General features: G+C 46.2%; 1 protein-coding gene across 3 annotated transcripts; it reads left to right on the forward strand.

The window, feature by feature from the left end:
• The first annotated feature begins 2,666 nt into the window (after positions 1-2,666).
• BABAM1 (BRISC and BRCA1 A complex member 1) lies at positions 2,667-13,017 on the forward strand. 3 transcript variants are annotated; one of them, XM_078154071.1, is made up of 10 exons: positions 2,694-2,776; positions 4,326-4,478; positions 5,215-5,546; positions 7,203-7,261; positions 8,021-8,141; positions 8,971-9,049; positions 9,622-9,646; positions 9,831-9,960; positions 11,105-11,191; positions 12,634-13,017. In XM_078154071.1, the coding sequence occupies exons 3-10, from the start codon at positions 5,271-5,273 to the stop codon at positions 12,907-12,909; spliced, it is 1,053 nt and encodes a 350-aa protein (XP_078010197.1). In that variant the 5' UTR covers positions 2,694-2,776; positions 4,326-4,478; positions 5,215-5,270; the 3' UTR covers positions 12,910-13,017. The 3 variants fall into 3 exon arrangements, with proteins under 3 accessions (XP_020825028.1, XP_020825030.1, XP_078010197.1); XM_020969369.2 differs by lacking the exon at positions 4,326-4,478 and having other exon boundaries at positions 2,667-2,776; XM_020969371.2 differs by lacking the exon at positions 4,326-4,478 and having other exon boundaries at positions 2,667-2,776; positions 12,564-12,863.
• Positions 13,018-14,246: the final 1,229 nt, after the last annotated feature.

The following is a 14,246-nucleotide window of genomic DNA, read 5'->3' on the forward strand; positions in this document are numbered from 1 at the left end:
AAATAGTAAGTGTATAATTGAAACGCAAGATAACTTAGGGAATAGAGAGCAATGAGTTCAAGATGTCAGATATGGATGGACTATATCCTGTCTGTACTGATGACCTTCTTGGGTGTTAAAAGAACAGGGTTGGCAGATATGATTGCTGAGCCATGGTCAATGATCATTAAAGATTCTAGGAGAACAGGAGGGGTCTCATAGGATGGGAGAGAGGCAAATGTTTTGATTTCCAATGGGCCACTGAGCTTGACTCAGTTCCTGGAAAAATTGTAGCACCTTCTCCAAGGCTATTTCTGCAACTCCCACTTACATTGGTGGGTTTGGTCTCCAGAGGACAGGTGCTACTACCAATTTTAGGGATCTAGGGAGAATCCCGAGGGGCTAATTACTAGTACTTTGTTCACAAGCCCCCATCAGTGTGCTTTCAATTGTGAACCAGTCAGACTTAATTTGCTTTTTAGCAAAGGCATTTGCCAAGGTGGTTTAGTAAGAGGAATGAGGACAAAACATGTCCTCAAAAGTTTGTTTCCTCTTTCTTTTGTTTCCTCTTATTGGTTCTAATTCTTCCTTACAACATGACTAATGTGAAAATATGAAGGAGGGGAACGTAGTCCTTCTCCTCACCTGGTTCACATGAACAGAACCTTCACTCCCTGCTGGGGGGCAGGGAGGGGGAGGGAGGGACAGAGGGAGAGAGAGAGAGAGAGAGAGAGAGAGAGAGAGAGAGAGAGAGAGAGAGAGAGAGAGAGAAGGGGAATGCAGAATGTCTTCTTCCAGAATCTAGTCCCTGACTTCTACATAGTGTTTCCATGATAGGTGATCTTGGAATGAATAAAGTTTCCAAGTAGTCACTATTAGGACATGGGAAAATGCCTCTTGAAAAAGGGATGAGAAATGAGAATTTTTTTTCAAGGTTAAGTGACTTGCCCAGCATCACATAGCTAATAAGTGTCTGAGTTCACATTTGAACTCAGGTTCTCCTCACTTCAGGGCCAGTGCTCTATCCAATGTACTACCTAGATGCCCCTCTCATATACAACCTAAAATCAACATGCCCCAAACTGAACCCATTATCTCTCCGCCTCAACTCTTCCTGCCTCCAAACTTCCCTATTACTGTTGAGTGTCACAACAATATTTCTAGTCCCTTAGGTTTGCAACCTTTGTCATCCTCAATTCCTCTTTCTCTTTCATCTCCCCACTCCCACTCCCATATCCAATCTGTTCTCAAGGCTGTCAATTTCACCTTTGTAACATCGAATATTTCTTTTATCCTCTGATACTGCCACCACCCTGGTGCAGGCCCTCATCACCTCAAGCTGGATTATTGCAAGACTATTGCAATAGCTGCTAGTGGGTCTGCCTGCCTCCAGCCTCTCACCACCCTAAGCCACCCTCTATTCAGCCACCAAAGTGATTATCCTAAAGTGCAGTTGTTGGGTTTTTTTTTTTTAGGCAACTGGGGTTAAGTGATTTGCCCAGGGTCACACAGCTAGTGAGTATCAAGTGTTTGGTTTGAGGATGCATTTGAACTCAGGTCCTCCTGACTTCAGAGCTGGTGCTCTCTCCACTGCGCCACCTAGCTGCCCTACCTAAAGTGCAGTTCTGACCATGTCAGCTTCCTACTTAATAAACTCCAGAGGCTTCCTGTTACCTTCAGGATCAAATGCAAAATGCTCTGTTCAGCTTTCAAAACCTTCATAAACTAGTCCCACTCCACTTTTTCAGTCTTCTTGCACCTTACCCTTTGCCATGTACTAGTGACAATGGTCTCCTGGCTGTTCCATGAACAAGACACTCTATCTCTTTGGCTCTGGGCATTTTCTCCCACTGTCCTTCATGTCTGAAATGCTCTCCCTTCTCATCTCTGCCTTCTGGCTTTCCTAGCTTCCTGTAAGCCCCATCTAAAATTGCATATTCTACAGGAAGCTTTTCCCAACCCCTCCTAAACCTAGTGCCTTCCCTTTCTTAATAATTTCCTATTTATTCTGTATGTTTGTACATAGTTTTTGCCTGTTGTCTTCCCAATACCTTGTTGTACATGTTTTTGGAGGTTCTGAGCTCCTTGAGGGCAAAAACTGTTCTTTGCCTCTTTTTGTATCCCCAGAACTTGGCAAAGCACCAGGAAGAATAGTAGGTGCTTAATAATTAATGATGAGGGCTTGCTGAGTTAACTGAAGGAACTAGGAACTTGAGGCGTTTTTTGGGTCCCTACACTACCTTGGCTTTCGTGAATTTTCTACTAACCTGTGTTGGTATGAAGAGAAATAAAGTCTAGGGTTTACCGTGGATATGCACATAAAAAATAAAGATGAATTTTTCATAAAAAAAGCCTTATTCAGTAAACAGTTTTGTTTCACTATCACCTTTTGGAATATTTCAGTGAGATAACGTATTTATTTATGAAACATTCCTTCAACCCCCTTGACACTTCTCTCTACCCTCTGGCAGACCCCTACGCTCTAAAATGAAGGAGTGGAGAGATGAAATTAATCCCAGGCCCCGCCCTTAGCCCTCAGGCCCCGCCCTTGGCCCGCAGGCTCCGCCCTTAGCCCGCAGACCCCGCCCCCAGACTATCCTGTCAGTCTGGGCCAGGTCACACCCCCTAGGTCCCGCCTCCTGTTCATCGTTCCTCGCCCCAGCTGCGTCTTCCGGAAACTCTGAGGACTCCCAGCAGGCCGTTCGGCGGCCCTACTTCCGGGGGCGGGAGAGAAGATGGCGGCCTCCAGGCGGAGCTGCCGCTGCTGAAGCGACTGCCGGGGAAGCGGCTCCGGGAGGTGAGAGTCGAGGCGGGGACAGCTCAGGACAGGCTGCGGCGGAGCTTCGGAGCCCCGGCCGGCGGCCAGCGCCTTGGGAGGGAGGCGAGAGTGGGAGGAATGGCGGGCCCTGCCCGCTGGTGCGGGGGGAGGGAGGGCGGGGGGCTACACCTCTCGGGGCTTCTGCATCCTCCCCTGGGAAAGGATGCATATGGACCAGGTAATCTCCGAAGCCCCTGCCAGCACCCTCGGTCGGTGTCCTGGTGCTTGGCGTATCGTCTGCCTCCTCCTTGCCTTTGCTTAGGCGGCACTAACCCCCATGCCTGCAGTGCATTCCCTTCTAGTTTCTGTCTTTTAGAATCCCTGGTTCTTTCCCAGGCTCAACTCGGAGCAGTCTTTCCTGATCCATCGAGCTGCTAGCGCCTCTTCCGGAAATTACCTTGTGTTTATTTCCTGTGTATTTTGTGTTTATTTACACCGGCATGTATTTTCTCCTGATAGAATGTCAGCTGCTTGAGGGAAGGGTCTGTTTCGCTTTTTTGTGTTTGTTTAACCTGTGACTAGCGCTGGTCCTGCTCGACCACAAGTGTTACCCCAAGTTGGAGAACCTTAGGAGCAAAGACGCTAGGGGCCCTTCCAACTCTGAGATTGTGTATTCTCTGTTCATCGTTCTGAAGTCTCTTCTAACTCCAGCGTTGTGTCCTTTGTTCTAAAATCTCTCCCACCTCTGACATTCGACATTCTGGGTCCTACAGGCTCCCCAGGTCTGACATTCAGTGTCCTAAGGGTCCTCCCAGCTCTGATATCCTGTGTCCTGAGGGCCCTCCCTGCTTTGACATTTCAGTGTTCTAAGGGCCCTCCTAGTTCTGACATTTCTGTTTTCTAGGGGCCCTTCCAGTTCCAACATTCTGTGTCCTTTGTTCTAGAATCCCTCCCAGTTCTGACAGCCTGTGTTCTTAGGCCCCCTCCTCCTCCCAGAGCTGACATTCTGCCTTCTAAGGCTTCTCCTAATTCTGATATTAAACCTATACTTTACTTCCCTTTCAAAGCACTCACAGATTGAATGCCACTTGTTCTTCTCTTAGACCAGATAATTACTCTTTGTTCAGCACAAACTGGAGCTATTGAAAAAAAGATATAGTCCCATGGTATACAGCAGTAAAAAATTGTTGCATCATTATGGCCCCTCATAGCATGGTTTATGAGTACATTATCTCTGTGTCATTCCTCATGATACAAGGTTAGGATTAGCATATCTATTTTTCCACCTAATGGTATTCTATTTTTTCCAATAACATATGAAGATAGTTTTCAACATTCATTTTTATAAGATTTGGAGTTCCAAATTTTTCTCCCTCCCCCCCTGGTGTTCCCCCCTCCCTAAGACAGCAAGCAATCTGATATAAGTTATCATGTTAAACATATTTCCACATTAGTTATGTTGTGAAAGAAGAATCAGAACAAAAGGGAAAACCATGAGAAAGGAAAAACAGTAAAAAAACCAACAGCAAAAGTGAAAATGTATGCTTCAGTATGCATTCAGACTTCATAGTTCTTTCTCTGGATGTAGACAGCATTTTCCATCATGAGTCTTTTGGAATTGTCTTTGATCATTGTATTGCTGAGAAGAACTAAGTCTATCATAGTTGATCATCATACAGTATTACTGTTACTGTGTACAACGTTCTCCCGGTTCTGCTCACTTCACTCAGCATCAGTTCATGTAAGTCTTTCCAGGTTTTTCTGAAATCTGCCTGTTCATTTCTTACAGCACAATAGTATTCCATTTCATTTATATACCACAACTTGTTTAGCCATTCCCCAATTGATGGCCATCCCTTCAATTTCCAGTTGTTTTCCACCACAAAAAGAGCTGCATAAATGTTTTTGTACATGTGGGTCCTTTTCCTTTTTTATGATCTCTTTGGGATACAGACCTAGTAGTGGTATTGCTGGATCAAAGGGTGTGCACAGTTTGGTCGTCCTTTGGGCATAGTTCCAAATCGCTCTCCAGAATGGTTGGATCAGTTCACAACTCCACCAACACTGCATTAGTGTTCCACTTTTCCCACATCTTCTGCAACATTTATCATTTTTCTTTTCTGTCATATGAGCCAATCTGATTGGTGTGAGGTGGAACCTGAGAGTTGTTTTAATTTGCATTTCTCTAACCAATAGTGATTTAGAGCATTTTTTCATATGAGTATAGATAGCTTTAATTTTTTCATGTGAAAACTGCCTGTTCGTGTCCTTTGACTATCAGTTGGAGAACAACTTGTATCCTTATAAATTTGACTCATTTTTCTATATACTTGATAAATGAGGCCTTTATCAGAAACATTGGCTGTAAGAATTGTTTTCCAGCTTTCTGCTTTCCTTCTAATTTTGGTTGCATTGGTTTTGTTTGTGCAAAACCCTTTTAATTTAATGTAATCAAACTATCCCTGGTACTGTTTCAGAGGGGTTGGCCTGTCTTCTGAGCTGAGTTTCCAGTTTGAGCTTGAGGTCCCCAGCCATGGAGCCAGTAGAATCGGGAAGTACTGCAGATGAGGAGGAGGAGCGGGTGATGGAGCAGAGGCCTAGGACCAGATCCAATCCAGAGGGAGCTGAAGACCGAGCCCTGAGTGCCCAAGCTAGCGTGGGGAGTCGGAGTGAAGGCGAGGGTGAGGCAGCCAGTGCTGATGACAGCCCACAGAATCCACCTAGCATCAACGGCAAACCCTGGCAAGTGCCACCGCAGACTCCAGAATTTCAGGTCCGGACTCCCAGAGTCAATTGCCCAGAGAAGGTGGTGCGTATCTGCTTCTGGCTTGAAGAATTGGGAGACTTTTGTTTTAGCCCTAATTGTGGTGGCACAAGCCTGCGGTGCAGAGCTCTCAGTTGCACAGACATGATGGCATGGGAGGACCCAGAAGGAGAGGGCACAGGGAACCATGTATCTGTATGGTCCAGAAGGCTTCCGGGGTCCCATACCCAAAGAGACTTTTTGCTTTCCTTTTTCTAGGATACTGTATTGAGTACAGGAGTCAGGGGATCATTAAACACCAGAACTCACTTTGCAGCCTGGTGCAGTCCTCTGGGAAGCTGCTTTTAGAGTAACCTTATTTTCATCTAGGTGCTGAATGAAGCCAGTTGGCCAAGAACTGATGTTTAGTTCCTTTTGTACCCTTTTCCCCAGCCAGAGTTCGGAGGAGCCTGGGTTCTTATCTTGGCTTTGCAAGAGCAGCCCCTTCCTGGAGCCCCAGTTTCCTTACCTATAAAATGAAGAGGGTTGGACTAAAGGATTTTTAAAAATTAAATTTTATTTTTTTGAATCAGTGAAAGTCCATTTTCCCCTTATTCTCCATGCCCCCCCCTGCCCCCTTGAGAATGAAATGAAAAGAAAATCCCTGTTCAAAACATATATAGGGAAACACAATAAATTTTCACATTGGCCATTCAAAAACCTATGTCAGTCTGCACTCTGAGTCCATTGCCTCTCTGTCGGGAGGTAGGTGGCATGTTTTATTGCATGTATCCTCTGGAATTGTGGCTGGTCATTGAGTTACTCAGAATTCCTAAGTCTTTCAAAGCTGTTTGTCTTTGCAATATTGTTATTAGTATATTAATAGTTGTACGGATCAATTCATACAAGTCTTCCCAGAGTTTTCTGAACTCAGTGATCAAAAAAATCTCTTCTAACTGTAATGGCCTGGAATTCTAGTACATTATCTCTGGTTCATGTCAGAGCTGGGCTGCTTGGGACTTCCTGGTAAAACTGGAAATTCCCGCCATTCTAGATGGAATAGGTGCCCACCGTGCCCACAATTAGACTGGGTTGTATTATTGTTATTAGCTCGCTTAGTACTTGGCACCTCCATTGATCCTTATCACAATCTTGTAAGGTAGGATTTTTTGGTCCCATTTTACAGATGAGAAACTGAGGCTCAGAGAGACTAAATATGTTTTGTCTAGGGTCACACGTTTAGTACATAGTAGAGTTTTTAAATCTTACAAAGAGTCTTAGGTAGGTTTTTGCTAAATCCTTGTTGGTTAATTTAAGCTATAACCAAGATTGTGGTGTCTCAAGTGAATCCCTCTTTTTAAAGGAATCCTATTCTTGGGGTGACTTTTCTTTTATTAGAAAAGAAGTCCTGGGGCAGCTAGGCAGCGCAGTGGATAGAGCATCGGCCCTGGATTCAGGAGGACCTTAGTTCAGATCCAGCCTCAGACGCATAACACTAGCTGTGTGATCCTGGGCAAGTCACTTAACCCTGTTGCCTAGACAAAAAAGAAAAGTCCTAATGGTGGGGCCAGCACAATTGACCTGGGGTGACATTATTACTTTGCAGCTTGCCTGAGGTTCAAGGGGCTGAATGATTTGCTGGGGTTGGACTGGACAGGGAGGTGGGTTTAAGTGGATGTTAACTGTTCTTCATATATCCCCCCCCCCTTGCCTGTAACACAGATCATATGCCTGGACCTGTCAGAGGAAATGTCTTTGCCAAAACTGGAGTCATTTAATGGGTGAGAGGTTTTTTTCTCCCCTAATTTATAAGCCTATTTGGACTCTCTGATCCTACATTCCTTCCACCTTTGGATCCTTAGGTGAGGACAGATGGGAAGATTGGAGTAACAAAAGTGAAATTGGTCCTGTGATGCCTTCGCAGAGGGCAGAGGGGACCTATGTATTGCGGGAATCACTTTGTCAGCATGTGAAGCATTAGTTGGAGAGGAAAAAGAAATTAGAAGACCAGTTAAGAAGCAGTTAGACTAATGTAGTCAAGAGGAAAACTAGGTTGATAGCAATAGGAATGAGAAGGAGAGTGGAATCAATGTGATTTGGCAACTGATTGGACAGGAAGTATAGAGGGCAAAGCCAAATTTGTAGTTAGCTTAGCTCTTTTGGCAGCATATCAGTTGTGATCTTATTTGGAGGGAAAGGGGGACCATCCAGTCAGATTTCTGTGGGGCAGAAATGCAGAGCATGAAAAGGGACTAAATGACCAAGGTATACCTCTGTTGCATGGGTGGGTGGAGGATATCTTAGCCTGATTCTCCTCTGGCCTTGGGATGCCACAGAACATAACACTAACTGACGGTGACTGTAGAGTCCCCTGTGACTTAGCCCAGACAAGTGACCTCTTCGTGGAGCCTCCATTCCCAAGATATGTCGTAAGTTTTGAGGGTGCCTGTCCTTGGAGAAACCATAGTGGCTCTCCATCCCTGAAAGGTGCCTTGGCACTGCCTAGAACCCACTGAATGTCCTCTGTCATCCCTGACCAGCTCAAAGACCAACGCCCTGAATGTGTCCCAGAAGATGATCGAGATGTTTGTTCGGACGAAACACAAGATTGACAAGTGCCATGAGTTTGCCCTCGTGGTCATAAATGACGACACCACATGGGTGAGTGAGTGTGGGAGGAGTCCCTGCTCCTCTTCTCCTTCCCCTTCTGCTTCTTTTCCCTTACTCCTTTTCCATTTCCTGGGAAGATATTAGAAGTCCACCTGATCTCCAGCTTCCAGCCAGGGCCTTTCCCTTACCTTAAGTGAATCACAAATGGTCATATTTAGGTGGACCTGACCTTAGAACATAGAACGCAGGATATCAGAGATGGAAGTGCTTTCTAATCCTAGAACTGGAAAGGACTTTAGAACATGGAACATAGAGCTACCTGGAACCTTAGAACATAGGGAATCAGAGTCAGGAGAGGTGTAAAATGTAGTATGTCTGAGCTCAGTATCACTGAGACCTCAGTGATTGGCCAACTCGTCCACCCCAGTTCATTTTGCAAATGAAGAATGAGGTTCCAGGGGGCAGTGTACTAGTAGGTGACAGAGAGTCGAACCAAAGTCCCCTGTCTGTAAGTCTAGTGGTCTTTCTGTTATACAGCTTTGTCCTTCTATGACAACATGTAAGTTTGACCTAAGCTCGTGAGAAACCACAGACAACAGAGGCAAGGTGTTTGATGAGAACTGCCAGTTAAATTGAAGCTCCCTCATTACTGAGCCCTGTAACCCCTCCCCCCTTTGCCCTACCTCAGATCCTCAGAAAAAGTTGATTAGTCTAAGGGGGACCTTGGGGATGGAGACTGTTGTAGGACCATTTGAGCTTACATGTAGAAGAAATAGTACCTGCCCCCAAAGAGCTGTCTGCCTATCAAATGGTTATCTGGGAGGTGGGACCTACAGACCAAGAAAGGCAAACAGGTGAGCAGCCCTGGTTTTGTTTTTAGCTCTCAGGCTTGACTTCTGACCCCAGGGAGCTGTGCAGCTGCCTCTACGACCTCGAAACCGCTACCTGCATGGCCTTCAGTATCCTTCTGAAAGGGCCAAGGGGGAGGCTGGGGCAGGGATGGGGAGGGGACCCACAACACCTAGTGTAGAGAGGAAGGGGTTCAGTGGCCCTGTAGAAGAAGCATTACTCACTGCTAATGGCATCACCTCCACAGTTGTCAGAAAGAGAGTCTCTCCCTTGATATCACCAGCCTTGCCAACTTCCCAGGCTCTTCTGTTCTTTCCCCACATTCTGTTCTGCCCAATTCCTCATTCCCTTTCCAGCCTATGTTTTTCTACTTCGGTGGCTCCTGTGGTGACTTGATCACCCCACAGTAATTATCAAAAGGCTCTTTGTCATCATTGGCCTTCCTGCCTTTTCCTGTAGTGGGACGTGGACTCTTGTTTGTAAACTAGACTAGAATGGGAGGGCTTCCTATCCTTTTGGGGGCAGATTGAAATGAGGCTTTGAGAGATAGGAGGGTAACAGAAGACACTCAGGAGTTGTGGAGGCCTTGAAGAAGGAGCCCCGCATTTCCAGAGATGGTGATCTGGTCCTCAAGAGAACTGGTCTCTGGCATTTTCACTGGTCCTTATCTCTTGCATACCAGACTTGGACAGCCTTTTCAACCTTATGTAAGTTGTTGCTATTGTCATTTCCTGACACAAAGATTAGAAAGTCTTGGTGTTTTAGGCAGCAGGGTACCATGTTAGCAGAATGTATTTTGAAGGGCCTGGCATGACATCTCTTAAGTATTAGTTGACAGGATGTCAGAGGTGCTCTGAAATGTTACATACCCCTTTCTCTCCACTGGTCTAGACAGCAGAAGATTGAGCTTCCAGTCACAGAGAATGTCCAGACCATCCCACCACCCTATGTAGTGCGGACCATCTTGGTATACAGTCGCCCTGCCTGCCAGGCCCAGTTTGCCATGATGGAGCCCATAAAGGTAGGTGAGAAAAAGGTTAAGATGTCTGGAGAAGAACCACTCTTCCAAATCTGGTGACCAGATGATCCAGGAATAGGTTTCTGGAGTGCTAGTCCACTGCCATGATCATCCCATTCTCCTGCTCAAAACCCGCCAATGGCTCTCCAGTCACTATCAATGAAAGTCCAGAATCCTTCTCTGACATTCACGATCCTTCTCAATCTGGTTCCACCTTACCTTTCTAGCCTGATCTCACACTACTTTCTTTCCTGCACACTCTGTTGTAGCCAGACTGGACTGCTGAGCTCTCCTAGTTCATCCTTTACTCTTCTTCCTCTGTTCCTTTTTTTTTTTTTGCACCATTCCTATACATGGAATGACCTCTCCTCATTGCTTTCTGTTGACAATCCACCTGCCCATCAAGGCTCAGTTTAGATACTACCCTCTCTTAAAGTCTAAAATCTCCTTGAGCTAGAGGTGACTTCTCCCTAACCCATCTCATAGCACCTTGTCCCTCCAGACAGTTACCATATTCTGCTTTGCATTTCATACATCTCTTGTTGGATGATGAGGTCTTTGAAGGCAAAGACCTTGCCTTATTTATCCCCCTTCTCCCTCTCTGTGTGATAGCGGGCATAGTGTAGTGCACATAGTTACTTAGTAAAGGGTGGAAATGTGCCAGGCTGGAGTGGACGGGCACACCAGGGCCATTTCCATTTAGACTGCCATCACGAAGAACTTCCTAACTCTGTGTTGTTGAACATGGGCAGTGGGCTGCTGTGGGATCCATTTCCTTTGATGAGAGAGAGAACCCTCTTTGTCAGCAGAAGATTTAGGAGTCATATCTGTATGGAAGTCATGGAGCTGATGCAGTGTTTTCTTGCCACCCTAAAGTTTTGGTCAGAATAGTGTCTGTGAAATGCTTTATCTGTATTTTCACTTTGCTCCTCATAGCAGCCCTGTTGTTGGTGTGCTGGACCATAGGTATTAGCCCCATTTTACAGATAAAGGAACTGAAGCTTGAGGTCCTTTCGGACACAGCTAATGGTCAGAAGTGGAATTTAACCCCAGGTCTCTCCTGACTCCCAGGCCAGCTCTCTTTCTAGTAAAGCATGCTACCTTTTTGATTTCTGAAAAAAAGTTTGCTGTTTTTCCTTCCCTGTAGAAGATGCTTCAGTGTCCGTACTTCTTTTTTGATGTGGTATATATCCACAATGGTACCGAGGAAAAAGAAGAGGAGACCAGCTGGAAGGTGAGATGAGAGATGAGGGCAAGGCTGCCAACTATAGAAGGGTGAACTTGGCTCGAAGTCCTGGTAGAAGGGCTTTTTATGGAAGGGCTTTAGGTTTCCCATCTGAAAAATGTGTTTGGGGGGGTGGCAGGGCCGGACTAGATGAACTCGAAAGTCCCTTCCAGCCTTGACATTCTATAGGGCTGTGGGTCTTTGGGGCAAAAGGACAGACGGTTGGCTTGTTGGCTGAGCAGCGTGGACCCTCAGCCCCCTGAGTCTGTGCCAGACAACTGTCTGATGTGTCATAGCCTGAAAAGTGTTGGGAGGCCCCAGCCTCAACAACAGACTGCCTGGTGAAATTATACATTTGAACGTGGACTATAAAACATAGACTGTCAGAACTAGTGGGCGTCTGAGAAATCAGAGTGTCAAAGCTGGGAGGGCAGCACGGGAATGATAACGATTGTTTGTATGGTCTAGGACACTGAGGCTCAAGAGAAGTCATAGCTTACTCAGTGGTACACGTTTTATAAGTGACCGAAGGACGAGGATAGGAGTAGGATAACTCTTGACTCCCAAGTCCAGAGTTTTCCAACCATATTAGGCTGCCTCTGAAAAACCGAGGCCACATCCTGACGTATACTGGCTGTGTCCCCCTGGGTGGGTCACTGCCAGGGCCCTCAGGCCGTACTCTAAGACCTTCATTTGCAGAGAAGAGTCTACTGTGCACGGGTGAAGGAAACTTCACCAGGAACTCCAGACAGCCGTAAAAATCACAGGTTTGGGCCCCCCTCCCTAAAGGACAGGGCAGCTGTGGCCTGAATTTGCTGAAGGCAGCCAGCATAACTTCCTGCATCACCACTTAGTCTCACCCCTTGCCTCATCAAAAAACATAGCTATTTAATATAGGAAATGGGGTACAGAAGTTTATCCTGCCCTACAGGAAAATAGAAGGGGAAGGGGATAAGAGAAGGGGAGAGAGATAGAAGAGAGGACAGACTAGGGGAAGGGATATTCAGAATGCATGCCATCTTGGGGTGGGGGGAGGGGGGAGACGGGGTGAAAATTTGGAACTCAGAAACTTGTGGAAGGGAATGTTGAAAACTAAAAATAAATAAATTTGTATTTTTAAAAGAGCAAAAAACCCCAAACAAACAACATAGCTATTTGAGGGTGGTTACCGGGTTTGGAGAGCCCTTTCCACATATTCCTGTCCCTAGAGCTGTCCATTTTGGAATGGAGGAAGACCAGAGCTAGGGGGTCTTTGCCTTCCCCTGAGCCAGGGGACCTCTCTTTTGATTGCCTGTGCATAGGACCTCACCTTTTGTGTGTGCATGTGGATGCATATGTGCCCATATTTCATGGTCTGTGGCCCCTTCTTGCCCTCACCTAGGATACATACGCCCTCTTTGGAGGCTTGGATTCCAAAGGCACCAGCTATAAGTATGAGGTTTCTCTGGCAGGACCAGCTGTGGAGCTGCACAACTGCATGGCCAAACTCTTGGCCCACCCTTTGCAGAGACCTGTCCAGACCCATGCCTCCTATAGCCTCCTGGAGGAAGAAGAATCTGCTGAAATGGAAGCCACCGTTTAAGGCCAGCCTCAAGCTTCTAGGCTCTTTGCTCTCCTCCTTTGCGTGGAATGAACTCTCTTTCCATAGGCCCTGGAAAAGGGTCCTTAAGGACAGAGGTTGTGGCCCCAGTGGAGATGGTGGCTCTTGGGGAAGGTCCAGTCAATGACTGATCTGGGTGCATGGGCCTGTCTTGCCACAATGCTAAATTGCAGCCTGTGGGCCTCATGATGGCAAATTTTGACTGTGTATTAAATTCTCAGTATCGTGTTCTGGACCTGGGCAGGTGGTTATCTTTTGTCCTTCCCCTAGGTCTTGGCATCATGCCCACAATGAGGGGAATATTGCTGCCCTTTACTCTGGCCATATCATATTTAGAGTACTTTGTTCAGTTCTGGGTGAAACTTTGTGTCAAACATTGCTAAGTTCTGGGGATAAAAACACAAAATCTACAGTCCCTACTCAAGGGTTTTATGTTCAAGTAGGCCACATTTTAGGAGAAATAGTTTTGAATGAACATGATCAGAAGAGGGAAACCAGCCAGGGGTGGGGGAGAAGGTTGGAATCCATGCCATGAGGAAGGTTTAGCCTGGAGAAGAACAGACTTAGAAGGGACATGATGTCTCTCTTTGAAGGTGTGCAGGGCTGTGAAGTGGAAGGAGTGACCAAACTTCCTTAGTTTGGCCCTAGAGGGCAGCAGTGGGCAGAATTTCAGGGAGGCAGATTTGGCTGTATGCCAGCAAAATTCAGACCCTAATCAGAGGGTGAGCACTTGTCAGAAGTACTGTCCATCGGGCAGAAATGGAACTAGAGGCTATCTGAAGTGTTTTCTGCCTCTGAGATCAGGGCTTGGCTGTGGACAGGAGGAGGGGCATTGGGGGCATTAGCAGAAAATTGCTACTTCATGCCTGAGAATGAGACCAGTTGACTGCCTTAGTTATGCAGTCTGGTACAGTGGAAAGACCATTCACTGGTTCTAGAGTCTGAGGACGTGGGTGCAAATTCCATCTCTGATGAATAACACCTATGTGACCTTGGCCATGTTACTTCACCTGCCTCGGTCTCTGAGCCCCCTTCCAGTTCCATATTCATGGTCCAAAGGCCGAGGTCCAACTGGACTATTTAGGACTTGGGCTTGGAGTGTTATGGAACTTTTCCCAATCAGATTTTCTCCATGGAAGCCCATCATTTAATGAATCAGTGGGATTAAGAATCCTTTACCCTGTATTGGAACAAAATTAGTCCTTATTGTTCCCTGAAAAGACAATCAGTACCAAGATAGTGGGGGAATTACTGGGAATGTTGAGTATGGAGAAGAGACAGCTTGAGAGGAATAGGTGTATTCTTTAAGTGTCTTGAAGGCCATGGCCTTTGAGGGCAGAATTAGCAATAGAGTATAGCTTTCACTTCAACATAAGGGACATCCTGACAAATGGCACTGTTTGAAAGTGGAATGGGTTGTCTGGGGAGATAGTGAATACTCAGTCAGGTAGCAGGGATAGAAGG

This window comes from Phascolarctos cinereus, unplaced genomic scaffold (assembly GCF_003287225.1).
Source record: "Phascolarctos cinereus isolate Bilbo 61053 unplaced genomic scaffold, phaCin_HiC Scaffold_4;HRSCAF=312, whole genome shotgun sequence".
NCBI classification, from domain to species: domain Eukaryota; kingdom Metazoa; phylum Chordata; class Mammalia; order Diprotodontia; family Phascolarctidae; genus Phascolarctos; species Phascolarctos cinereus.

Coding starts and splice junctions, on each gene's coding strand:
- BABAM1 (XM_020969369.2), top strand. CDS start 5,271: ATGGAGCCAGTAGAATCGGGAAGTACTGCAGATGAGGAGGAGGAGCGG. Junction 8,142..8,970: donor TAAATGACGACACCACATGG/GTGAGTGAGTGT, acceptor TTTTGTTTTTAG/CTCTCAGGCTTGACTTCTGA. Junction 9,647..9,830: donor GACAGCCTTTTCAACCTTAT/GTAAGTTGTTGC, acceptor CCACTGGTCTAG/ACAGCAGAAGATTGAGCTTC.